The sequence below is a fragment of the Bos grunniens genome, chromosome 6 (assembly GCF_055505025.1).
Source record: "Bos grunniens cultivar Pamir isolate PY7600 chromosome 6, Bosgru_T2T1.0, whole genome shotgun sequence".
Classification (NCBI taxonomy): domain Eukaryota; kingdom Metazoa; phylum Chordata; class Mammalia; order Artiodactyla; family Bovidae; genus Bos; species Bos grunniens.
In genome coordinates, this window is record NC_141170.1 from 30,662,032 (window position 1) to 30,689,987 (window position 27,956).

Sequence of the window (27,956 nt, forward strand, 5' to 3'; positions counted from 1 at the left end):
GAGGGAAAGAGTGGCTAAGTAACTTATCCAAAATAACTGAGCTAGTAATTGGCAGAATCAGAATTTTACATTAATTCACTGGGTTTACAAAGGCAATGCTCACAATCATTGCTTCACTGCCTCACATGAGACACGTAGCTGAAACAGTCTTTAACTAATCTCAGGACAAGTGTAAGAGAGAACCAGTCATTACCACTGATTTAGGGGGAAGCAAGTGAAATTCATTCTGTCCACCAAGGTCATCCACAACTGATCCAAACCTCATTTCATACCTATTCCATGAAACCGGCTCTGTCTTCTAAACTTCCCTATTTTTAGGGCACTATCACCTCTAAGCCACCTATGTTCCGTCTTGTAGAGCATTGTTGGATTTTATTCTATCCATTTGTTAATCTATACTCAATCACTTCTATATTCTAAATATTTTAGCCCTGAAACACATCAGCCTTGCACAGAGCCTCTTCAGTGTTCCCTTTTGTCTGTCGCCTTGCCCTCTGCATAGCTCTAGTTAACACCTGGGAACACTCCTATCTGCATGCTAAGTTGCTTCCCAGTCATGTCCAACTCTTTGTGACTCTATGGACTGTAGCCCACCAGGTTCCTCTGTCCATGGGATTCTCCAGGCAAGAACACTGGAGTAGGTTGCCATGCCCTTCTTCAGGGGATCTTCCCAACCCAGGGATCAAACCCGCATCTTTTACATCTCCTGTATTGGCAGGCAGCTTCTTTACCAGTACAGTTCCATTTCCTTATACACTCCTTGTGCAGGTTCTTGTTCCCCTTCATCCAGCTATTGTAATGGCTTCCCTAATCAAAACCCTACCTCCCATCACTTCCCCAAACAATTCAAACTAAAAAACAATGCAAAATTTGGCATAATGTGGTAAGTAGAATTCAAAACTGAATTATATCCAAAGTAGAATCACTACTGAGAGGCTAATTGCTGGGGTCCAGCCCCAGCAGGATCCAGGGGTACCCTCAGGATGACTGCATAGGCGATAAGGAAAGTAAAAAGGGAAGAGAAAGAGGCTTGATCTTCCTTGGTTTACACAGAAAGCCAATAAAGCTCCTGTGTTCCAAGGAGGCATCCTGAAAGAAGAACAGAGAGAGAAAAGGAGAGAAAAGAAAAAAAGAATGACAGGGGGAGACCAAGCTTCGGTGAGCGAGGCCCATAACTTTATTTTCGAAAGGAACTTTTATACCTTGACTTGTACATAGAGGGAAATTAAAGATGCAAAGTCATACAGAGTCAGCCCAAACATTACGTCTTTATCTAAACCAGGATTTTTTCTGCATACCTTTCCCATAAACAATGTTGTGTACATTATCTTCTGGCCTTAGAGGCCTGTGGACATTTTATGACCCTTTTTTGATAAAGCCTGCTCAACCAGAAAACTTATTTTCCCTTGAAGTGTTTTTTCTTTATATTTCTAATCTATGTCAGCCTCAGAAAGTGCTAAACAGAGTTACATTCTCAGGGAGCAAAGGTGCAGTGAGTTACAACAAAGAAAGAAACAATTAGCTCAGAGGTCTGATGTGGTTAATTCCAAGGCTGCTACTTGTTTTTCTTACATTCCAACTGTGTTAACTAATGCACTCCAAGGTGCACAATGGACAAGGGATATGGGGACTTGGCAGCAAGCATTGGCCCAATAATGAAGCCCTTTACCAGTACTCGGAGGAGCCTGGTGGGCTGCAGTCCATGGGGTCGCTAAGAGTCGGACACGACTGAGCGACTTCACTTTCACTTTTCACTTTCATGCGTTGGAGAAGGAAATGGCAACCCACACCAGTGTTCTCGCCTGGAGAGTCCCAGGGACGGGGGAGCCTGGTAGGCTGCCGTCTATGGGGTCGCACAGAGTCAGACACGACTGAAGTGACTTAGCAGCAGTAGCAGTTACCAGTACTATCTATTCTAATAATTTTTCATCCCTTAAAGGACTTTTAGAATGTTTTGGCTTCCTGTGCCTTTCAAGGTTGGGGAGTTGTGAACAATCATGTGTGTTACTTGCAAGAGTATGGATAAACCTGTCAGGCAAGCTAGAATGCCAACAGAGGGGTTAAAATAGAAATATTCCTTTCATTCCCAGGAGACTTATTAACTAAAACCCTAAGTTGACTTTTTCAAGAGAAAGGTGGTCAGGGATAGCCCCCTGTTAATGTCAGAAGAGTTGGTGAAAGGCACAAAATAGTAAGACAGACAGATTCTGGTTTGGGGGTAGATGCTCGAGCAGATCCAGGGGGTCCCTTGAGGCCTGATCTGCCTTTGCCTGTCAGGTTCTCTCCGCATGACCTTTGTCATGGGTGGGATCTCCTGTGGTGGCTCCCAGCAGCTAATGAAATGATACTGATGGAATGGACATAAATTTGAGCAAACTCCAGGAGATAGTTGAGGACAGAGGAGCCTGGAGTGCTATAGTCCATGGGGGTCACAAAGAGCTGGACACAACTTACCAAATGAAAAACAACAATGAAACAATAGGGATGAACATGCATAGCCAGCTAGTGGGATTCTAGGAATCAGACTGTCTTATATGAATCCACACCAATTCTGGTCTCTATTTGGAGTCACCTAATGGTGGGTACAATCTCAGGCTTAAATAGTAACATGTATGGGAGGCAGAAAGAGCGTCCTCCAGAAATGTCAATGTCAGAATGCCTGGAACCTGAAAAAACTCTAGCTTACGTCACAAAGGGGAATTAAGGTTGCAGGTTCAGCTGTTCTTAAAACAGAAAAATATAGAAAGTATTACCTGAGTAAGGCCAATGCAATCACAAGAGAGAAGCAGAAGAGAATCAGTCAGAGGAAGATGTGCTAAGGAGAAAAGGCACAGAGAGGTACAAAGTTGCCAGTTTTGAAAATGGAGGAAAGGGCTCTTGAGCCCAGAAGCCGAGGTGTCTAGAGACTGGAGCAGGCAAGGAAATGGATTCTCCCCTAGAGCCTCCAAAGCACAGAGAATTCGTAAAGAGGTGGGAATACCAGACCACCTGACCTGCCTCCTGAGAAATCTGTAGGCAGGTCAAGAAGTGACAGAACTGGACACGAACAACAGACTGGTTCCAAATCGGGAAAGGAGTATGTCAAGGCTGTATATTGTCACCCTGCTTATTTAACTTATATGCAGAGTACATTGTGTGAAATGCCAGGATGGATGAAGCACAAGCTGGAATCAAGACTGCTGGGAGAAATATCAATAACTTCAGACATGCATATGACACCACCCTTATGGCAGAAAGCAAAGAAGAACTAAAGAGCCTCTTGGTGAAAGAAGAGAGTGAAAAAGATGGCTTAAAACTCAGCATTCAGAAAACTAGGATCATGACATCCGGTCCCATCACTTCATGGCAGATAGATGGGAAAACAATGGAATCAGTGAGAGACTTTATTTTGGGGAGCTCCAAAATTATTTGTAGATGGTGACTACAGCCATGAAATTAAAAGATGCTTGCTCCTTGGAAGAAAAGCTATGACCAACCTAGATAGCATATTAAAAAGCAGAGACATTACTTTGCTGACAAAGGTTCATCTAGTCAAAGCTATGGTTTTTCCAGTAGTCATGTATGGATGTGAGTGTTGGACCATAAAGAAAGCTGAGCACTGAAGAATTGATGCTTTTGAAGTGTAGTGTTGGAGAAGACTCTTGAGGGTCCATTGGACTGCAAGGAGATCCAACCAGTCCATCCTAAAGGAAATCAACCCTGAATATTCATTGGAAGGACTGATGCTGACACTGAAACTCCAATACTTTGGCCACCTGATGTGAAGAACTGACTCATTTGAAAAGACCCTGATGCTGGGAAAGATTGAGGGCAGGAGGAGAAGGGGATGACAGAGGATGAGATGGTTGGATGGCATCACTGACTCGATAGACATGAGTTTGACCAAGCTCTGGGAGTTGGTAATGGACAGGGAAGCCTGGCATGCTGCAGTCAATGGGGTCTCAAAGAGTCGGACACAACTGAGCAACTGAACTAAACTAGAGCCTCCAGAAGAACAGAGCCCTGCTGACACCTTGATTTTAGCTCCGTGAGATCTGTGTCAGACTACCCAACCTAAATATTAAGAAGTAAATGTAAGCCATTAAATGTGTGGGAATTTATTACCATAGCAATAGAAATACAGCACTATAGGTTTCCGGGCCCTGTGACAGGCTGGGACTTCCCAAAGGAAAGAGTCAATGAGTGAAATCATCTCACTTTTGATAGATTACAGTTTTATTGACCAGATCCAGGGGGAGTTGGCCAGGAGGTAACTGGGATACATGTTAACTCAATTCCCTGATTCCTAGGAGTTTGGGTTTCACTTTCTCTACCATTTTCCTCTGACCAGAAAATAATGTAGCCTACCACCCGAGAGAAGGACTGCAGCAAGTTACATGGGATCCTGATCACAAGGCATATAAGTTGTATTTCCTACTATGTACTGTCAGTAGATTTTTACCATGAGAAGAACTGCTAACATTCATTGAGTTTTAACCACGTTTTGTTGTTATGGTTCAGTTGCTCAGTTATCTCTGATTCTTTGCAACCCCATGGACTGCAGCATGCCAGGCCTCTCTTGCCCTTCACTATCTCCAAGAGCTTGCTCAAACTCATGTTCATTGAGTCAGTGATGCCATCCAGCTACCTCAATCTCTGTTGCCCCCTTCTCCTCCTGCCTTCAATCTTTCCCAGCATCAGGATCTTTTCCAATGTGTCGGCTCTTCGCATTAGGTGGCCAAAGTATTGTAGCTTCAGCTTCAGCATCAGCATCAGTCCTTCCAATGAATATTCAGGGTTGATTTCCTTTAGGATTTACTGGTTTGATCCCCTTGCAGTACATATTAGGCAGGAGATGTGCTATATATTTTTACATAGATTAACGTATTTCATAGAACAGCCTTAATAACAAGGTACTATTTCACTTAGATCCTAAGATTACTCTTCCTTGAATACAACTCCAAGTTTTTCATGCCTGTACATGAATGTTATTTCAATAAATACCCAATTACCTTAAAAAAATAAGTAAAACTTTGGTGATCACCTTTTCTAGTATTTAAGTCCCTCACTTCAGTTTTATTGGGTTATTCATTCTCCAGATATGACTGATTTTCTAACTTCATATATTTTTTTCATGTTGTTCTCTCTACTTAAAATTCCTCTCCCAATTCATTTATCCCTGTTAACATCCTGCCCGTCATTCGTGGTCCACTTCAAGTGGCAGTTCCTTCCACAAGTCTTTCTAAAGGCCCTCTTCCATTCTAGGAGTTCATATGCTTTGTTTCAATGTCTTCTATGGCAATGATCACCATTGTTGCTATTGGTGTTGTGGTCTTATTCTTATCTATCAGACCTCAGTTCCTTAAGTATTGGTGGCTTTCAAATTTCTTATATGGTGCTTTATCATGTTATTTATTCTTATGCTGTTTTAAAAACCAAGACCTGTAATGCACTCTAAGTTTCCAAGTCAGGATACCAAAGACAACACTGTCACTCATGCCAAAGGTGGGAGAAGGAAACTTGCTCCTTTATCTTCACCTCTGCAAAAGGCTTTGTAGATGACAAGGTGCTCAATTTGTGAAGCGAAGGAGAGGTGAAATGAGATGCATGGAGGAAGAATGCCTCCTTTGGGACTTTGGTGAGGGTAGCATCTATATGGCCTACCACCCATGTTGAACCCAAAGACATCACATTTGAGTGAGTCTATGAGGCCATCCTCTACTGCAATTGTAATATCTGGGCAACTGACCCATTGCTATCCTATCTTCTACTATTTGTGAATTTTCAACATCTGAAATGTTCCATTGATGGCAGCCTAAAAGTTACAGTTAATTTCTTCTAGATTAGTCATGTAGAAGTCAGTAGAAGTCATGTAGAACTCTATATTAAAAAGAACTCAATATTAAAAAGAATTTAATTTCTGCCCATTGACTTAAACTCAAAACCACATACCTGCCAACAAATATCAGTATGAAACCAGATCAATGGGTTAGATAATAATGATTTAAAATGTCAATGGAAATGAGCTCCCCCCAAGAAAACTGGGGAAAAAAATGAAATAAAAGTACTAATTTGATTACCACTTCTTCATTGACAGTGTTTCTAGTGACATCTGTTTTTTGTGATTTTTTTTTCCTTTAGTTTTGATTAACAGGGCAACTTCCTAAATTAGCCCAACAGTGTTTAATTTCTCAACTAAAACCACTACTCTGAATATCTAGCCCTACTAGTCCAAAGGAATAGTACAAACCTTATTCTTTAAGTCTAAAGCATGAGTATACTGACCTTTTCTGACACAGATGAGTCTGTCAGTGCAGGATGGAAATAAAAATGTCAAACAAATAAAACTGCAAAAATGTCAATGCCCAACAGCTCTGGAAGCCCATGATTCTCCAGAACATAATAGGAAAATAGCAACTTAAGACAGTTCTTAGCATCCTGCTTTTTTTTTTTTTTTAATTCAATTCAGTATTATTTAGGCTCTAACCATAGCTACTGCTATACAGCTTCTCTAGAGGATCAATATGGTTTTAGAGAAAGATTAAACCAATAGTTAAAACATTCAAAATACCCTAAAGTTTGTATCACCACAGTAAGTATCATATCGTCTATCCCCACTAGAGTAAAAGTTCCACAAGGGCAAGGTCATGTCTATTTTGCTCTTTATTGTATATTTAGTACTGAACCCAATGCCTGGCACAGAGTAAGTCCTCAAGACACGTCTGTCCCATGTATGAACAAGTATTGTCAGCTGTGTTGCAAGAGGTGAGAGATACATAAAGCAGTAAAGATTTCCCAGAAGTAAACCAAATGTTTTCAGAATCCCAGAATGAGGCACAAGTTACCAAAATGTTTTGCAATACAGATAGAAAAGGGGCACGCTACTGCAAAAAGCAAGTCCGTTAAGGACATTTGTAAACATTGAGTGCTGAGGAATCAGGATGTGAAAATGATTTTCCAGTGTCACCGGGATTATGCCAATATTTACCAGAGCTGCCTCAAAGTCCAGACTGTCCTCTTCCCAGCCACATGACACATGAAATAACAGAGTATGTCATTTGAAATTCACTTGATATAGGGTTTAATCATATGAATCAAAGTGAGCTCAACTGCTGTGAAAACATTATGCAGTATTCCATGGAATAAGGAATCGATTTCTAATAAATTGCATTTCAAATTAACTTCAGTATTTGTTACTTTTTAGAAGATGAAAAAGTGATTAGCATACTCACTTAGCCAGTTAAGCTCCAGATCTCTTTGAATAAATGAATTTTTTCTGGTCAGAAATATTTAAAGTAATCCACCTAAAAGATACACGGTGTAACAGCTTCCTCTACGGGCTACTTCTGTAAGGACAGTTTTATCTTATATTTTAATTCTAAATTTCTTCAGTGCCTCTTTTGGGCTTTTTCCCTTGCTTCTGTCTTGCCCAAGGCTGAATATTCCAAGAAAACATGGTTCCAAAACCATTTTAAGTCTTGTGTAGTTGATCTAGCTTCTCAGTTTTCTGTCATTCTAACTAATAATAGTTATCATTCTAACTAAAAATACACATGGATTTCAATGTGCTTCTGTACAGACACAGTTGATTTAATTAAAGCTGTTTAAACTAGTGTTTAAACAGTAGTGTCCACTTGCACTACATTCACATGTGCTCACATTCTCAACACACTGAGTGAAACTCTGCTTCCTTAGTGAAGTGAGAAACCTGGAAAGCTAGAAACAAAATCGTTCCTTAAATATTCAGAGGTGTCCCCACTTAATGCAGGCTCTCATTTTGCATTTTGTTGACTGGTCACAATAAAACAAAAGTGACCTCTGAAGTTTTATAGGGAGAGTTTATTAAACAAAGTTAGCCCGTTTGCATTGAGAATAAATGAGTTCTTATTCCAGCTATGTTTTTGAGTAGCTTCAAAGGATAAGCTTTGGAAAAAAGATTCTATATAATTTCTTACTCTTACTATTTCAAAAAGGGTGACTTTGTAACTTTTAGAAGTGACCTGGAAGATCATGAGGATACAACTGTGTACTAAATCCAGGAATCTATAATGTATGTATGCACACATACTTAGTCACTTGGTTGGGTCCGACTCTTTGTGACCCCATGAACTGTAGCCCACCTGGCTCCTCTATCCATGGGATTTTTCAGGCAAGAATACTGGAGCGGGTTGCCATTTCCTCCTCCAGGGGACCTTCCCAACCCAGGGATCGAACCTGAGTCTCCTGTGTTTCCTGCATTGCAGGTGGATTATTTACCCACAAAGTTATCGAGGAAGCCCCCAATATACTGTTATTTAAACTCTATTTGAATATTTCTAGGACAAAACAAACTCGCTTCAAAAAGCTGTTCATCATTTCAGTTATTAATTAGCCACAGCTATAAAGTTCTCTCACACTGAACTAAAATCTACTGTCCGCCATTTCTCTCAGCTCTACCCAGGAGTAACAAATGTCGCTGATATCCTCATACTACCTGTTCTGTCCCTACAGGAGGATAGCTGTATCCTAAAATCTTTCCCTCTGTGCCCTAATCTTCAGTCCCACCAGATACCATTAATGATTAACAGAAAATTCCTGCTTTATTTTGACCTTTTGAAATTGACAATATCCAACCTTGTAAATGAGTTAATAAATTACAGGAAATGTACTAGACATGAAGGTTCTCAGATAGTCAATAGAGTATCAAAAGCTGTTGTCAATCCTACTGTCTTATCCTAGATTCCAAGATAATGTGATATTTGATTATGTAGGGTTTTATCCACTTTGTCATGTTGATGGTATTGTTAATCCCTTATTACAAAATGACACTTAAGAAAGCTTTTGTCCCTCAATTCTGACTTCTCACCTTGGATATATACTTTAAATAGCTCATCTGAAAGACTTAGGGTGCAACAGTTTCCTCTATGAGCAGTTTTCACCAAAATCAGGCATTTTCACCATTAATTCAAACAAATCCTAAAGAGAGTCTTTTTAAAAGGGAAAAAAACAATCTTCCCTGGTCAGTATCCAACCACTACCACCTCCACTCCAAATCATAAAACAAGAATGTCTACATATAAGCAATATATGATGTAAAATAGATAACTAAGAAGAACTTACTGTATAGCACAGAGAACTCAATACTCTGTAATGGCTTATATGGGAAAATGATCTAAAAATAGAGTAAATAGATGTATAACTGATTTACTCTGTGTACACCTGAAACTAACACATTCCAATTTAAAAACAAGAAGAATTTCTACCCTGTGTTACATATATTTATTCTTCCGTGGAGTTGAGGCAAGGCCATCTAGGTGGTAAAAGGCACACCAGTAGTTGCCATCATATCACCCAAGAAGGATTTCCCAATATTTAAATCCAGGAGGATGAGTTATTAAACATCAAAACAATTTATAATAGGAACTGGGCCACTTATATACTTATTTTTTTAAATATAGTATCAAAATATTGGGAAATTTCCTAGACTTACTTGAATGAATGATGAATCAGGGACAAATATTGACTGCCTTCCCTGTGTTCTCCTACTGTGTATGTAATGGGTATGTTGAAAACATACTGTGTATGTAATACGTATGTTGAAAACATGGGTCTCACCATCAACAAAGTACTCATTCCCTGTGGGAACAAGCTTTTCCCAACCATGTCGAGGGACTTGAAAGTAGGGCTTTTATTTTTCTGATCACACAAATAAGGTCTTATGGTCCTTTTGAACCTCAAAATAACCACCTTATAACAGTCATGGAAATTTCTGGTCAATCATCAAAAATTTGTAAATTCAAATGTGTTCCTTTTTATGGATGAGTAGTACTCCATGGTATATATGTACCACAGCTTTATTCATTCATCTGTCAAGGAGTAGGAAAGGGTGAAAGGTGGGAGGGAGGTTCAAGAGGGAGGGGACACATGTATACCTATGGCTGATTCATGTTGACATATGGCAGAACCCAAACCAATATTGTAAAGCACTTATCCTTCAATTAAAAATAAATTTTTAAAAAATTGTAAATTCATTTAAAGTGGGAAGTTTGATTCCCCCAGGTCATTTGTATTTCAGTCTTGTTGCCTTTAATGGCAAAGGGGATCATATACTTTCCTCTGCCTGTTCTCTTCTCCTTTATCCTACTCTCTAGGCTGCTTTTAGTTCCTCCAGGGCTAACACAAGGAAAAAAGAAGCCAGCAGGAAAGATAAGCAGCAGCAAATCTCACTCAGTGGGCAGCCTGGTGAGGTAGCGTTCCTTTCTCTGGTTACAGATGTTCAGAGTTAACACATTCTTTTTGTGGGTTCTTCGGAGATCTCTTTCCCCATCATCCCTGGTGATCACTCACATCATCGGGCAACTTAAGAGCTCCCTCTAGCCCTTTGACTTTCAAATTGTCTGCATCTGCACAAGGGCATCCTACTCTTGGTAGCCTACTGCCTTCTACATAAATGTCTCCCCACTTCAAAAAAAAAAAAAAGAGATAGGAGGATTCCAGGCCTGTTTTGCTCTCCTGCCCAATCAGCATCAGGTACACAGGCCACAGCAGAGTCTCCCACTCACAGCCCAACCTCTGTTGCCCCAGGCCACTTAACCAGCCCTTCTAAATGTACAGTTTTCTCAAGACTGAATCAGATACCTGACCATGCCACCGCATCTTCCAAGGATCACCTATCAAGGTCTGAATGTGTTCTTTGAAGCCCCTCTCACAATTCTTGAAGTGAAGAAAAGCACTCTCTTACCACTCTCCCGAACCCATCACATGGACTGACAACTTTCCCAAAAAATTATTTTGCCTAATTTCCAATTTTTCCCTCAGCTTACCCAGCCTTCTGTTAGTCTGGAGGTGTAAATGAAGCAAGAGTGGCAACACCAGGTCTCACACCCCTCCCTGAAAGGCCTGCGTGCCTGTGCCCAGTGCTTCACTTTGGAATGTAGACATGCTCTCCATTTATTTTCTTCTTGGTTCATTTGAGCCCTTGGATGAATCTGAAGCAAAGAAAAGAGGGAGGGATAAAAAGCTTTCTTTTAACATCATCATAAAGAAGGCTGAATGCCGAAGAATTGATGCTTTTGAACTGTGGTGTTGGAGAAGACTCTTGAGAGTCCCTTGGACTGCAAGGAGATCCAACCAGTCCATTCTAAAGGAGATCAACCCTGAAAATTCATTGGAAGGACTGATGTTGAAGCTGAAGCTCCAATACTTTGGTCACCTGATATGAAGAGCTGACTCATTAGAAAAGATCCTGATGCTGGAAAAGAATGAAGGCGGGAGGAGAAGGGGACGACAGAGGATGAGATGGTTGAATGGCATCATCAACCCAATGGACATGGGTTTGAGCAAGCTCCAGGAGATAGTGAAGGACAGGGAGGCTTGGCATGCTGCAGTCCAGAGGGTTGCAAAGAGTCATACATGACTGAGCGACCTAATATCAAAAAGAACACTTCCAATTTACTAGTTAGCATATATATTTTGATTCACCTATTTTAAGTACTATTTCATTCTTTTTCTTAACTTAATTGTCATTAAAGTTTATAGAATGCCATCAAATAGTATGTTATCAAATTCTGATCCATTGTGAGAAACAAGAAGGCACCCCCAAAATGAAGCTGCACAAAGATATTAAGAAAATGGTAGTTTCGTATCAATGAATCATGTCCCTTTGTATATACACATTTAATGGACCATTCATTTAAAGAGGAAAGATTCAATTTCTCTATTTCTGATTGTTAGGCCGAGATTATGAGAAAGATAAAGTCTGCAAGGACCTTGCCAGCCTGGGAAGAGATGACTTCACATCTTTGTAAGTATGATGTATTCATTCACTCTTCCTGGTTACCTGACCTAGAATGAAGCTCAGGGTGCTGCTAAGTCGCTTCAGTCGTGTCCGACTCTGTGCGACCCCATAGACGGCAGCCCACCAGGCTCCCCTGTCCCTGGGATTCTCCAGGCAAGAACACTGGAGTGGGTGGCCATTTCCTTCTCCAATGCATAAAAGTGAAAAGTAAAAGTGAAGTCGCTCAGTCGTGTCCGACTCTAGCGACCCCATGGACTGCAGCCTACCAGGCTCCTCCGTCCATGGGATTCTCTAGGCAAAAGTACTGGAGTGGGGTGCTATTGCCTTCTCCAAAGCTCAATGTGAGGTAACTTCAATTCAGCTTCAGGGGCTAAACTGAGCTCCACTGAGATTAAGAGGATAGAGTCCCAGGGTCAAAGTGGGCAGAGACGTTAGGCATATGGAGACCATCCAAAGATTCAAGCTGAACTACCCCTACCATGGTCTGAGAATTTGTTATAGGTTTACCAATGAGTTGAGAGCAAGCATAGTTTTCTAAGATGAATTAAAAGGCAGCAGTACATGCTAGGACTATGGCAAAGAGCATAACAAGGGCAAGAACAGGTTCATTCAGAGAAGCTTGAGAGAGGAAAGAACATGAGGCTGGTTTGATGGAACCCCTCAACTCCATCTTCTACTGCTTTACAAGATGAGGTTTTGTTCTAAGTGAACCTATTTTTAAAGTCAATGTCCTATTTTTATTGGTCAAGAACGTGTGCAAAATTCCACTAAAAAGACAATGGAAGAGACTTCATATTAAAATATGCACAAACATGAAGACTTTTAAAAATTCTGAGTATGTTCATTTTTCTCCTCAGGTCAATGGTCCTATACAGCAGAAAATTTTCCAGTGGCACCTTTGAACAGATCAGCCATCTTGTGAATGAAGTTGTTTCCTTAACAGTAACCTGCTGTGCCGAAGGGGCCGATCCTGACTGCTATGACAACAGAGTAGGGATATGTGGTTGGCCTCATCTGTTGTGGCCCATAGAACAGAGTCGAGATAGGCCTTTACATCACATCTTGGGGAAATCTTAGACACCAACCCACCTACTCCAAGTTTAGGGGAAATATGAAACCTATTATCTCAGAACTAAAATTTATTCTAGTGTAGTGATCAATTTTGCCCGTTGGTCCTACAAGTTTCAAATGAGAAAACTGGGGTGTAGTTCATGAACCTCCTGAAATAATTCCAACATTCTGTATATCTTAGAAGCCTACCAATACGCATACCTGTATCATGCCAAGACTGGTACCAGCTGCCCTGGAAAAACTTAGCATTGGTTTCAAACTAGTTTGAGGTTCAAAAATTGGCCTATATATACACACACACACTAAGTTCTGCATTTTCTCCATTAGAGTATATCTGCAGAAATTTAAAATGCTGAAATGACAGTTTTCAAAATATAGACAGTAGCTAAAAGAGGCGGGACTACATGTGTTTCTAGCAATTTACTGGTACTGTCATCAGGCCAAATAAAAATGGCATTTAACTGCATCTTGATAAATGCCTCTACAGGCAAATATCTCCCTATTCAAAGCCGTGGCAGTTAGCCAACAGAAACAATGTTCCAAAGACCTGATTAGAATATATTCTACACGGTGACTCTTACCCATTAATTGCTTTATCTGGCCCTTATCTACTTTCTAAGAATTTTAACATTTTCTCCCATAAACCACAAAAGTACATTATTTCAACCCTACCTTCTGCACTATGTTAAACAAGCAAGCTACAAATTGTAATCAAAACAGAGCACATTTTTATTTCCATTTTATTTTATATATTTGCTAACCCATCCATTGACCAAAGATGGGCTCCAATATTGTTAGAGACAGATCATAAGTACAGAAATGGCACTGATGTTTTTTGGATTACATCTTCCTTCTCCTGTTGTTCAAAGCAATTTTCTTCTATAAATATGTTACTTTCTTTGTAAACTTTTCTTATTTGGAAGAAAGTAATAAAGGAAAAATAGGGAAGTTGCCAGACAAAGAAATGGTGAAAGCTTCACTGTTTACTTCTGGTTTACAAAACTAATATCACATTGGTTTCCTTCACTGACAGGAAAGATCTTTAGAAGTTTTGTCCTAAAAAGATAACTTATAAAGTAAGTGTAAAGATGTCAAAGTCTTTTTCCCATGTAAATCCTCAAATAATTTTTTCCATGATGACTATTTCTATTCCATGCATCAAATTATTCCAGATATCAAATTCTTCCCAAAAAGAACAGTTCGTTGCTACAATTGTTTGGTGGTATTACCATGGGCTTAATCTGCCCACATGAATCAGTCTACCATTGTTGAGGCAGTAAATTAAGTTGTAGCACTGCTTCAGCTATGATACACAGGAAAATAAACTTTGGGGCTTTGGGAAAAAACAGAACCTCAGGCCTCATCTTTGACCTACTGAATCAGAATTTCTGTGTTATGCAGCCCAAGCAGTGCCAATTTTTATATAGTCTGTGATATGATGCAAAAGCAGGTTCAAGAACCACTGTGTTCAAGAACATAGATCAGTGTTGAAGACCAAGGCAGTCAAGAATTAAGAGTGTGTTCAAGTTACAAAGGGAAGGGAGGAAGGCAGAGAGAGGTAACCATTCTCAGCATAGTATTTAGAACAGAATGCAGATGGCAGATCATATCAGAATCAATGGAGTTTTTTAAAAGGACCTCCCTCATCTTCAGAGATGTTAATATCCCCATGGAGAAACACTAAACTAGAGGATCCAGCCTCTAAAGGCTGTAGTCACACACCATCCACTCATTAATGAAGGTTTTCTTTAGGTCCTACTCTGAGTCTTAACATAAGACTCTGTACTTGCCTGAAACTAGAATTATGCAACTTGTCATAGACAACTTTGTTTCCAATGAGAGTTTTCAAATTTAGAGCTAAGATACTATACCAGGTGGAGAACTAAAGGCCAAAAAATTGTATGTATGTGAGTTTACTTGTTTTTCTTTTCTCATCCTAGACTTCAGCATTGTCTGACAAGTCCTGTGAAAGCAACTCTCCATTCCCAGTGCACCCTGGAACTCCTGAGTGCTGCACCCATGAGGGCCTTGAAAAGAAGCTCTGTATGGCTGCCCTGAAGCACCAGCCACAAGAATTTCCAACTTATGTAGAGCCAACAAATGACGAGATCTGTGAGGCATTCAGGAAAGATCCCAAGGACTTTGCTGATCGGTAAGCAGCTTTCATCACATGTAAAACTTCAGGGTACAAAATAACAAACATGTTTAAGCTAACCCCCTACTGTGTACAGACACCTTTTATACCATACCACAACCCAGACAATTTCCAATAACAGAAAATTGGCTGTAACCCAAGACAGCCCATCTTTGTCAGTGCTGATTATTATAAATGCCTTTTCTCAGATGAAGATGAAAGCAACTTTCCCAAACCCCCACCTTCTGTCATCCTAGTTCTAGTATCTGAAGCAGAATCACCTGGAATGCCCCCATCCTTGTGACATTTTCAAATATTTAACAGCAGCTATTGTGATTACTCTTATGTTAGGGATCTTTGCATACTCCATCCGATAGGATTTTATTGCTGTGCAAAAGAGCATAGGACCTCCCTGGTGGCTCAGAGGGTAAAGCATCTGCCTGCAATGCGGGAGACTCTGGGTTCAATTCCTGGGTTGGGAAGATTCCCTGGAGAAGGAAATGGCAACCCACTCCAGTACTGTTGCCTGGAGAATCCCATGGATGGAGGAGCCTGGTGGGCTACGGTCCACGGGGTCGCGAAGAGTCCGACACGACTGAGCGACTTCACTTTCACTTTCGTTTTCAGAGCATAAGAAATAAATAGCTTTTTCTCATTCCTACAGTACATCCCCAGAAACAGCTGTCAACAAGACACATATTGCAAAGCAAACATATTACATTTCTTTTTTCATTGTTTAATATTCTCGAGAAGGTTATATGTTGATTCTTTAGACTTAGAAGACCATATAAATGAAAAATTGAAAATATTTATTTGTAATAATAGAATACACACACACACATGCATGCACACACACAGAGAAGTCAAAAGAAATGTCATTAAAACTGGCTTTAGAAATAAGTCAAGGTGATAATTTTATAAAAATTGGTTGGTTTGCCGATACCTGTAAATTGTCAGAGAAGATTTTGCCCAGGATTTCAGAGTCTTTTTAGACCCTTAGGGGCTTATACTCCTAAAAATGAATTTCAACAAATAAACAAGCCAATACATAACAATTGTCTAAACTCAACAGATAATGAAAGGTAATTGCATTACATTCATTTTAGTTTGTTTCATTAACGTTAATAAGCAGCCACCCCAGGCCATGCATATGGTAGAAGCTAAATGAACAAAGGGACAAATGACCTCTCTCAAGTAATCTACGTGGAAATTTGGGAAAGATTTTTTTAATGAAAATATTGATTAAAAGTGACTAGTAAATAGTGCCACAGGAACCTCCTTCCAGCTCCAGTTCTGCTGGAGACACAGCCCAGAGACTACATTGCCTTATAGCGAGCTTCTGAGCGGGTTGTCCGGCCCTGCCTTACTGCAGTGGCGCTGCCCGCGCGTTCCAAAGCAGAGTGCTGCAGCTACTGTCCCAGCCTTGGTGTTTGGTGAACACAAGCCCAAGCGTGCCTGGAGTGTGCAACTTCTCGCCGAGCCTGGCGAGTCCCGGGCGTGACCCACGCTGACGGAGGGAGAGTGGAAGCCTCTGGGGTGGAGAAGAGCAGCAAGAAGAAGACCAAAAAGAAACTTGCTACTGGAGAGGAAGCCAAATTGTTGGCAAGTTTCATGGGTGTCATGAATAACATGCGGAAACAGACAATACTGTGTGATGTGATCCTTACGGTCCAGGAAAGAAAGATACCTGCTCATCATGTTGTCTTGCTGCAGCCATTCATTTTTTTTAACCTAAAGTTCACAACTAACATGCTTGAATCAAAGTCCTTTCAAGTGGAACTCAAAGATGCCAAACCTGACATTACTGAACAACTTGTGGAATTCGCTTATACCGCTAGAATTTCTGAGAATAGCAACGATGTTCAGTCCTTGTTAGATGCAGCAAACCAGTACCAGATTGAACCTGTGAAGCAAATGTGTGTTGATTTTTTGAAAAAACAAATTGATGCTTCAAACCGTCTTGGCATAACTGTATTAGCAGAGTGTCTAGACTGTCCTGAATGGAAAGCAACTGCAGATGACTTTATTCATCAGCATTTTACTGATGTTTCTAAAACTGATGAATTTCTACAACTTGTCAAGCAAGTTACACATCTCCTCAACCAGGACCCTCTGTCAGAGCAGAGGGTCAGTTTTATGTGCTGCTGTCAGATGGTTGAAATATGATGAACCTAACCGCCAACCTTTTATGGTTGACATCCTTGCTAAAGTCAGGTTTCCTCTTATATCAAAGAATTTCTTAAGTAAAACAGTACAAGCTGAACCACTTATTCAAGACAATCCCGAATGTCTTAAGATGGTGATAAGTAAATTGCCTTAATATCCATTTATAAACTGATCATGTAGCCAGTTTCTCATGAACTTAAAACCCTTCAGAATGGATCAGACTGGGCAGCCAGGGAGAAATACTTGAGACTTGGCCCTTCTGGATAGTTAATCCGTTGGTGTTCTCAACTGTCTATCTGGAAGGAATTTAGCCTCATCCCTTATTTTATAGGAACATGTGTGATAGAAGGTAAAAAATTAGACTTTGTCTCATTTCATGTACAGTAACTTTCAGTTTATGTGTTTTGTTTCCTTTTTAAAATTCAAGTAGTGTACCATGATCACATTTTCTTTCTTGAAGAAAAAAGTTGGTTTGTTGTACCTGGAGCACATTTTTTGCCATATCCTTTTTTCATTTACTTAATTTTTCTTGACCCGCAGACTTGAGTTCGAACCAGTCTGTAAAATATCACTTAATAAAAATCATACAATTAAAAAAAAAGTGACTAGTATTATAACCCCTGCTCTATATCCCGGGTGCTTTTTTAGATATTAAAACTATAAAGTAACATGCATCCTTTTTTTTCCCCCATCAAAACACTTCTGAAAAAGTGAGTTGTTTCCCACAAATATTTTCATTAATCCTACTATTTTTCCCCTACAGATTTATGTATGAATATTCCATTAATTATGGACAAGCTCCTCTGACACTTTTAGTCGGTTACACCAAGAGTTATCTCTCTATGGTAGGGTCCTGCTGTACTTCACCAAACCCAACAGTATGCTTTTTGAAAGAGGTAGGTGTCATTTCATCACAGCTATATATTCATCATTAGCTATGTACTTTTTTCTTCTATTAATGCCATTCCTTTTAAATAATGTTAGATTCAGATTCTGGAATCTGAAAATATTTTTTAAATGCCTCTTTTTTATTGTGTTAATGGAAAAACACACATAAGCAACTCTGGGGGAAATGTTCCTTTGGTCAGAATTCAGTTTTCTAGTCATTAAAAGGAGTCAGAATGTCCCTTTTTTCTGCTACTTTTGCACACTGCTTTCAATGTATCCTGACCATCTAATGAAATATTTCTCATTTATTTTCTAGAGACTTCAGCTTAAACATTTTTCACTTCTCACCATTATGACAAACAGAATCTGCTCACAATACGCTGCTTATGGGAAGGAGAAGTCAAGGCTCAGGTAAAAATTAAGCACAATCAGTATGTGTAGCTATTTCTGTGCTATCAATCTGTATTAGGATTCTCTAAAAAAATGTTTGCAATAGAAAATACAAACTATAGTGTTATGTTCCTACAATCCTCAAAAATAGTGCTCAGCTACTTTTTATTTTCTCTACACAGAACATGAACCAAAGGAACAAGACTATTATAAAACCTAATTTGCTTTTAATCAACATTTTCCATATACTCATCATAAGACTGGTAGACCACTAGAAATTATTTCCTCAATATTCATAATGCTGTATATTGCAAACACACAAGCAAAAACAATCATTTTCTTATTCACCACCCATTACTTGCTTTGCCCATTTTTTCCTTGGGAAGAAAACTTCCTGAATTCTTTTTATATATCTCTTAAGCTCCTTGAATTTATTTTAATTATTTACTTTGTTCTAACCTTCACTTTGATTTTTGTATGGCTTTGTTAATGTCACACTTTAATTTTGACAGTTTCTATGTTTACAATTCTCTCATAGCTTATCAGACATCTATATTTGCCAGCTTTATATCTTTAGTATTTACAGTCTCTTTAATTTTTCTTACTCTGATTCACAAATTCTTTCCTCTAATGATAATGCAATAATTCATGCTGGCACCAGATCTTAAGGTTCCCCCAAAGGCCATAGAAGCTACTTTCATGAATTCTTTAAAGATAATCTTCCATTAGAACTACTGAAAAACTAAATTGTGTTTTCTCTTGAAATTCCCTTTGGTTTTTCTTTTGCATTAAGAGTATTAGGTGTGTAGAGCACAGTAATTCATAGTATAAAACATCCTATAAAGATGTACATACATAAATGGCTTTATATATCTTAAATATATACCATAAATAATATATAAGATATAATTCATATATCATAAACTTATACTTGCATTAGTGTGTAGAAATTTACTCTGAAGAGCTGAGTGTGAACAAAAGTTTAGCTAAAAATATTGCCGCCACTTTTTTTAAATAGGAAAAACATTTCCTAATATGCCTAGAATACAGCATGTTTAAATCAATTATAATATATCCATATGAGAGAATGCCATACAGTTAGAATTATATTTCAAAAGAATATTTAATGAAAACAAAACATCACTATTCCTTTTATCTGTAGTTTCTAAGTAAATTTATGAACAATTCTAAAGACTAGGAGGGGCCACAAAACACAACATTGGCCCTATGAATAGATGTTAGACATTTCTTTATTACCATTTTAGGTCTAACATTTTAATTTGTAAAATGCATTTATCTGGCTGTGTTTATTGGCCAGCTCTTAGTTGTGGTATGCAGCATCTTTTCATTGAGGCATGAAGCTCCCTGACCACAGATTGAACCCAGAACCACTGGGAGCACAGAGTCTTAGCCATTGGACCCCTAGGGATGTCCCTAGATCTAACATTTTAAAGGCTTGCTTCAGCTACAAAAATCTGGCCAGAAGAGAAGCTCTTTATCAGTACTGAAAACATGAAGAGATTCATTGGGAATGGCTGAATTTTCAATAGTGACTTTTGCACAAAGGATCTGCTACATGACAGATATGCTCTATGCAAATGTTGAGGACAAAGAAGTAAAACTTGGATATTATTCCTCCAGACCATGTTCATAAATAAACCAAGAAAACTGAGAATATAGGTAAACTAATCATTCATTTTTAACTGTTCAGCCATCTCATCAAATTTGCCCAGAAAGTGCCTACTGCACATCTGGAAGATGTTCTGCCACTTGCTGAAGATATTACAACAATCCTCTCCAAGTGCTGTGACTCTGTCTCTGAGGACTGCATCAAGGAGGTAAGAAAATGTTCATCGTCGTAGACCACTTACTGAATGGCCGGCACTCTCCTAAGCTGCTTTCTACATGCATCATCTCAGTGACTTCTCCTATGTATCCTATGAAATTTAAATACACTGTTAACTCAATTGTACAGATGAGGAAACAAGATTATCAAGGATTAATAAACTGAAGTCCTACAACTAGTAAGTGGCAAAGTCCACACAAAGCCAAGATTCTGATTCCGAAGACCTTACTCTACCTACAGAGCCCAGAGCATATCCACTAGCCATAGATGGTTACATTTAAATTAAACTTCAGTTCTTTGAAAACACTAGCCTCATTTCAAGTGCTCAGTATTGGACAATACAGATAGAGAATATTTCATCATCACCTGTTATATCATTCACCTGTTTTATTAGACAACACTGAACTCATTATTAAAAGCTTCTAATGTTTTGTTATACTTGTTAAAATTTAATAGTCATCCAACTTTTTCACCATTTTTCATTTATATCATCCATTCAAGTACATACAAATTTGTACTGTTACTTTAGATAGAAGTCACTCCATGTCTGTGACCTCTTTAGAAACAGATACTTTGACATCTGGTCTTTCTTTAAGGATACATCTCAGTGATAGGTGTTTCTCTATAACCTGACTTATAATGGCTAAGTGGGACTTTACTGTATATATGTACTGTATATACTACATTTAGCTACCTGGTGGTGGTGGTTTAGTCGCTAAGTCATGTCCGACTCTTGAGACCCCATGGACTGTAGCTCGCCAGGCTTCCTCTGTCCATGGGATTTTCCAGGGAAGAATACTGATGTGGGTTGCCATTTCCTTCTCCAGAGACATTTAGCTACCTAGATATACCATGTTTTAAACTAGTTCCCTTTTATTGGATTTAGGTTGTTTCAGTTTAACATGGTAAGCAGTGCTGCCCTTAATCGTTTTTAGCTAAATCTTCCCTTCATTCATTATTATGTTCTGAGAGTAAATTCTTGGAAATCATACTGTTATACTTCATGGCTTTTAGTACATACTGACAAGGGCTTCCCTACTGGCTCAGTGGTAAAGAATCTGCCTGCCAGTGCAGGAGGTGTGGGTTCGATCTCTGGTTGGGAAGATCCCCTGGAGGAGAAAATGGCAACCTACTCCAGTCTTCTTCCCTGAAAAATCCCATGGACAGAAGAATCAGGCAGGCTACAGTCCATAGGGTCACAAAAGAGTCAGACACAGCGATTGAACAACAATAACATACTGACAAACTGCACTTCACGAATAGTCTACCACTGTACCTTGTAAGAGGAGAAGGCAATGGCACCCCACTCCAGTACTCTTGCCTGGAAAATCCCATAGATGGAGGAGCCTGGTAGGCTGCAGTCCATGGGGTCGCTAGGAGTCGGACATGACTGAGCGACTTCACTTTCACTTTTCACTTTCATGCACTAGAGAAGGAAATGGCAACCCACTCCAGTGTTCTTGCCTGGAGAATCCCAGGGATGGGGGAGCCTGGTGGGCTGCCATCTCTGAGGTCGCACAGAGTCGGACACGACTGAAGCGACTTAGCAGCAGCAGCAGCAGTACCTTGTAAGAGCATTCATGCTGACTTTTTTAAGCTTTCCTTATTTTTAATGAGACTAACTAGAAACTAACAATGCACAAACTCACAATTTCTCTTGTAGCTTCCTGAATATGCAGTAAAACTCTGTGACAACTTATCCACTAAAAATTCGAAATTTAAGGACTGTTGTCAAGAAAAAACACCCATGGAGATATTTGTGTGTGCTTACTTCATGCCAGCTTCCCCAAACCCTGAATTGCCAGATGTCAAGCTGCCCATGAACAAAGATGTGTGTGATGAAGGAAACACCAAGGTCCTGGATCAGTAAGTAGGGTTGATTTAATTTGACAATATTGACTTTCACTAGCATTAAGTGACAAAAGAAATTAAAACTGAAAGAGATGGTAAGCCTTTATCTGTTTTCCTCCTACTAAGAATTGAGATACACCGTGGGCTACATACACTGAGTTGCATATGCTACAAGTATGTGCATACTTAAGGCCTCAAAATATCTCAGTTTGAATTAACAGGCCCCAAAAATCAATTACTCGTATTAGAGATTAGAATTTAGACTGAACTTGAACTGAAACTCTAATTTACATTTGTCTAAATACTCATCAGTTTTACAAATACATAAATATTGGGATGAGACAATGGAAGCGTTTACACAAATTACTTAAGAAAAGCTACTTAAGGTACCCACTTGATGCATTATATTGGATTTATTGTATTATCTTTGCACAAATGCAGTTCCATATATATTTGAAGTATTGATAGATCTGTTAATGCATAAATTTATAAACAAATATATATTTGGTACATATAGAATTTTAATTTAACTAGTCGCAATAGCTTCAAAGCAACTATCAATAACTTGTATTTCAATGAGAATTTTAACTTAAAACGTGTTGGAGTCATTTTTAGTTCAATCTTTTATTTTTAATTAAGCCAGGTAATAGATACTAAATTTCAGAACATGACGTGTATACGCAAATCTACCCATGTTAAAGAGTGTTATCTCCTTTCTCTCTTCTGCCAGGTATATATTTGAACTAAGCAGGAAGACTCAGATTCCAGAAGTATTCCTCACTAAAATACTTGAGTCAACCCTGAAAAGCCTTGATGAATGCTGCCACTCTGAATCTTCTACTGCCTGTTTAAATGCAAAGGTACAATTTTCTATATTTATGTTGGTATAGCTCAAGGGTTAACAAAGCAAGTCTGGCCTGGTGCCTGTGATCTAAAAGTAGTCTTACACTTTTAAAGGGTTTAAAAATAGTATTTCATTATACATGAAAATTACATAAAACTCCAACTTCAGTGTTCATAAGGTTTCATCATAAGACAGTCCTGCTCATTATTTATAGTTGCTTTTGTGCCATGTTGGCAGTTGATTAGTTACAGCAGAGACTGTATGACACTTACACAGCTTGAAATGTTTACAATCTGGCCTTATGTAGAAAATGTTATCCAATATCCAATGTAGATAATAGACACATAATTTTTTAATTAATTAATTTATTTTAATTGGAGGCTAATTACTTTACAATATTGTAGTGATTTTTGCCACACATCGACATGAATCAGTCATGGGCGTACATGTGTTCCTCATCCAGAACACCTCCCACCTCCCTCCTCATCCCAACCCTCAGGGTCATCCCAGTGCACCATCCCTAAGCACCCTGTCGCATGCATCGAACCTGGACTGGCGATCCACTTCACATATGATAATATACACGTTTCAACACTACCTTCTCAAATCATCCCACCCTCGCCTTCTCCCACAGAGTCCAAAACACTGTTCTTTACAACTGTGTCTCTTGCTGTCTCTTGTATAGGGTCATCGTTACCATCTTTCTAAATTCCATATATATGCGTTAATATACTATAGTGGTGTTTTTCTTTCTAACTTACTTTACTCTGTATGATAGGCTCCAGTTTCATCCACCTCATTAGGACTGATTCAAATGCATTCCTTTTAATGGCTGAGTAATATTCCATCGTGTGTGTATATGTACCACAGCTTTTTTATCCATTCATCTGCCAATGGACATCTAGTTTGCTTCCATGTCCTGGCTGTTGTAAACAGTGCTGCAATGAACATTGGGGTACACGTGTCTCTTTCACTTCTGGTTTCCTCAGTGTGTATGCCCAGCAGTGGGATTGCTGGGTCGTATGGCAGTTCTATTTCCAGTTTTTCAAGGAATCTCCACACTGTTCTCCATAATGGCTATACTCGATTGCATTCCCACCAATAGCGTAAGAGGGTTCCCTTTTCTCTACACCCTCTCCAGCATTTAGACTGGAGAGGGTGTAGAGACTTTTGTTTGTAGACTTTTTGATAGCAGCCATTCTGACTGACATGAAGTGGTACCTCACTGTGGTTTTGATTTGCATTTCTCTGATAATGAGTGATGTTGAGCATCTTTTCATGTTTTTGTTAGCCGTCTGTATGTCTTCTTTGGAGAAATGTCTGTTTAGTTCTTTGGCCCATTTTTTGATTGGGTCATTTATTTTTCTGGAATTGAGCTGCAGGAGTTGCTTGTATATTTTTGAGATTAATTCTTTGTCAATTCCTTCATTTGCTATTATTTTCTCCCATTCTGAAGGCTGTCTTTTCACCTTGCTAATAGTTTCCTTCGTTGTGCAAAAGCTTTTAAGTTTAATTAAGTCCCGTTTGTTTATTTTTGCCTTTATTTCCATTACTCTGGGAGGTGGGTCATAGAGGATCCTGCTGTGATTTATGTCAGAGAGTGTTTTGCCTATGTTTTCCTCTAGGAGTTTTACAGTTTCTGATCTTACGTTTAGATCTTTAATCCATTTTGAGTTTATTTATGTGTATGGTGTTAGAAAGTGTTCTAGTTTCATTCTTTTACAAGTAGTTGACCAGTTTTCCCAGCACCACTTATTAGAGATTGTCTCTTCTCCTTTGTATATGCTTGCCTCCTTTGTCAAAGATAAGGTGTCCATAGGTTAGACACTCATATTGATACATTGCCTGGAATTCTGATTTAACATCTCTCTGAAGAGCGTTTCAAGACAAGTAATTGTTATGTAATCATTATTTTCTTACAGGGCCCTCAATTGACAAGGGAATTATCATCTTTCATTCAAAAAGGACAAGAACTATGTGCTGATTATTCAGAAAACACATTTACTGAGTACAAGAAAAAGTAAGGGTCTCGTTCTGGCTGATTCCTTCAAATTTATCAATAATAATAGCCTGGTATTGTGATTTGAAGCAGGATTGAAGACTTCAGATGTGTTAAGTGAGCAGTTAAAAGAGGAGATGCAATTTAAGCGTTGTAAAGAATAGTCAGTCTAATACCTATATAAGAAAAAACAGTTCTTTTCTGGGGAGATGTCATGTATATCAGATGAGAGGTCAGTTAGAACACAGTCACAGAAACATAAATTCCAAGATCCACAGGGACATGATTTAAAAAATATATAATTAACTCATATCAACACTCTTACCAAAAAGTTATCTGTAGTTGTTGCTATACATAACTGAGAAACTAAAACTGCTGAAAAATATTATCTAAATTCATGGCATATTGTCTGATAAGACAACCCAAACTTTCAATCAAGTACAGCGTCATCCATTACCAGTATATATTCTCTATAAACTGGAAATAGAAATGTTAATCAATAAGGTACAATAGCCATTTTTCTCAAGTTAAAGAAGGAAGCATGTCTTTATAAATAGGTGTAATACTAAAATAACAGGTCATAACAAAAGTTTTACTGGCTTCCTAGAAAATATCTCTGTGAGATCATGTCATTCTCAATTTCATTAAGCAAATTTCTTAGATCTATTTCAAACCATCAACAACACAGCCCTCAAATAAGCACAAATACAACCTCACAAAAAAAACTTTTAAAGAATCCCAAAAGGAGGAAACCTTCAGTGACCCCTATGAAGACCTTAACAAAGTCTAAAAGAAAAATAAATGTGAAAGCCTTAAGTTCAAAATGGTTGTTTCCCATTTATCAGGAGATTATATAATTAATAAATTATGGAGGTGGCATAGAATATTATGGATAATACAAAATTAAGTTCCCTGCCAACAATTTTGTTTTGAACTCTAGGGTTACATGGGATAATTCTGTGATAATTTATATAATCTCAGTTCATTAAAAGTGTTAATGCAGTGGAATTGATATTTGGGATTTTGAAAGTAGAGAAGATTGAAGCTATTGAATCTAGGTTTTTAAAATCCCACAGACCCTCTTTTTCTCCCTATCCTCTGAGTTGCATCTAGTCTGACTTCCTTTCCCTCCCAGCCGGGACCTACTATTTTCAATAACTCTTTAATAAGTAAGCTAATCCCCCTCACCCGTCTGTCCTTTCCCAGCATCCATTATACTAATCCCAACTCTAGATAAACTTGGGTCTCCATTATGTCCCAGTGCCCACTACTGGGCTGGCAAGTATCAATATTTCTTGGAAAAGTCATAAACAAGGCTGAGTTATCCATTATGAGAAGAGAGAGTTAATTTAAACTGGGAGGGACCATTCAAACCGGGAGGGAATCAACAAAGTCAGATCCTAGCACCATCTTAAATGGAGATGGAGAGTTCATAAAAAGCAGGGCTTAAAAAACACAAAGCCCTTGTTGTGTCTTCCAGCATAGCTAGTTGAGTAGTAGGCAAACAGAAGAGATTATATATGAGAGAAAGTTCATTAAGGTGACAAAGTCCTATAAGGGAAGTACTCTTTGAGGAGTTTGAAATCTAGAACTGGAGAGAAGATGAAAGATTAGGGAGCAGAGAGGAGGAAGTCATCCATGTGATTGATGTAACTGAGTGAATGAAAGGGAAATAATAGGAATTCAAACTCAGCAGCAGGTTGTATGTTTACTTTCATGATCTAAAAAGACAGATTTCACTTCCTATTCTCCAACTGCGACATCAAAAATCATTCCACAGATACTAAGTTTTCTTAAGGGTCACTATTTTCCTTTTTTGTTGTTGCTGTTGCAAAAGATCTGAAGTGGCTACCATTTTGCACTGGACATGATTATAGAGTGCATCTATTACAACTTTACATAAAATTGGCCTTTCAGACTAGCAGAGAGACTAAGAGGAAAATTTCCTGATGCCACGGAGACGGATCTCCAAGAGCTGGTTGCCAAGCGCTCAGACTTTGCCTCCAAGTGCTGTTCTGTAAACTCACCTCCTCTCTACTGCAATTCAGAGGTAAGAAAATTTACTGTTCTACTTATCACTGCATAGTATGAAGAACCTGTATGGTCAGAATTGCTCATTGGTTACTGATTGCCTGTCCTACTCATGGGAAATGTCTTGTTGGTCTTTTCAGATGCAGGTATCCTATTTGTTCATATCCTCCATTTGACTCTTTATTTTCCAGCAGTCATTTCAGAATGCTATATTAGAATAGTCAAAAAAGATAAGGAGGTCATTTCATTTCACTTTATGGCTAATTCGGAAGTAGTAATGCCAATTCCAAGGATTTTGATGTCTCATCTGTTATATTTCTGGAATATAGAGGCAGGGTTAAGAACAGCTCTATGCCATGCTAAAACAGATTCTTCCTTGGCTCACCTTTCTAAAGTTCATAATATTAAGTTGTATTCCTTTTGACTGGATTACACTATTGTTTATTTTGTAGTCTATTGGGAAGGAAATACTTATGGCCCATTTTGGACCCATCATTTCTGCATCTATACACAAAAATAATTTTACTATAGTGTTAAAGTTAATACTACTTATGCCAGGGATTTCAGGTCAATTAGAAGTCTTTTTCTATAAATTAAAGGATTTTTTAAGAATTTATAAGAATCTTTATGCAATTAAACCATGAAAGCAACAAAGCCTGATTTAATTTTATGGATCAAGAAGATCCCCTGGAGAAGGGAATGGCTACCCACTCCAGTATTCTTGCCTGGAGAATTCCATGGACAGAGGAGCCTGGCAAGTTACAGTTCATGGGGTGGCAGAGTCAGAGACAACTGAGTGACTAACACTTTCACTTCATTTTTCTATTATTATTCTAGTAGAGCACATCTGAAGATACCTAAGAACTTAATAAGAAATGAAATGTTTATATGAAGAAAACTATAAAGGTCATTTAGTGTAATTTTTCATTCAGTTCATCCCTGCCAGAGGTCATTCGGCCTCCATTTAAATATCTGAAATTT

The 27,956-nt window shown here is 38.7% G+C and overlaps 1 protein-coding gene, 1 long non-coding RNA gene and 1 pseudogene across 8 annotated transcripts in view; 2 read left to right on the forward strand and 1 right to left on the reverse strand.

The window, feature by feature from the left end:
• LOC147370498 (uncharacterized) overlaps window positions 1-27,956 on the reverse strand; it is a 49,491-nt gene that overhangs the window by 8,305 nt on the left and 13,230 nt on the right. For all 6 annotated transcript variants that reach the window (XR_015165323.1, XR_015165320.1, XR_015165321.1 and 3 more), the window contains one exon: window positions 10,782-10,946. This is a non-coding gene — a long non-coding RNA (uncharacterized LOC147370498). The remainder of the gene's footprint in view (window positions 1-10,781; window positions 10,947-27,956) is intronic.
• Window positions 1-27,956, forward strand: part of GC (GC vitamin D binding protein) — a 51,547-nt gene that overhangs the window by 4,909 nt on the left and 18,682 nt on the right. For both annotated transcript variants that reach the window (XM_086405449.1, XM_086405448.1), the window contains exons 2-11: window positions 11,692-11,761; window positions 12,613-12,745; window positions 14,767-14,978; window positions 17,890-18,022; window positions 18,331-18,425; window positions 20,116-20,242; window positions 21,914-22,116; window positions 22,832-22,961; window positions 24,868-24,965; window positions 26,862-26,994. In XM_086405449.1, coding sequence (XP_086261575.1) covers window positions 11,692-11,761; window positions 12,613-12,745; window positions 14,767-14,978; window positions 17,890-18,022; window positions 18,331-18,425; window positions 20,116-20,242; window positions 21,914-22,116; window positions 22,832-22,961; window positions 24,868-24,965; window positions 26,862-26,994 — 1,334 coding nt within the window. The remainder of the gene's footprint in view (window positions 1-11,691; window positions 11,762-12,612; window positions 12,746-14,766; window positions 14,979-17,889; window positions 18,023-18,330; window positions 18,426-20,115; window positions 20,243-21,913; window positions 22,117-22,831; window positions 22,962-24,867; window positions 24,966-26,861; window positions 26,995-27,956) is intronic.
• Window positions 16,398-17,548, forward strand: LOC147370500 (kelch-like protein 7 pseudogene; annotated as a pseudogene).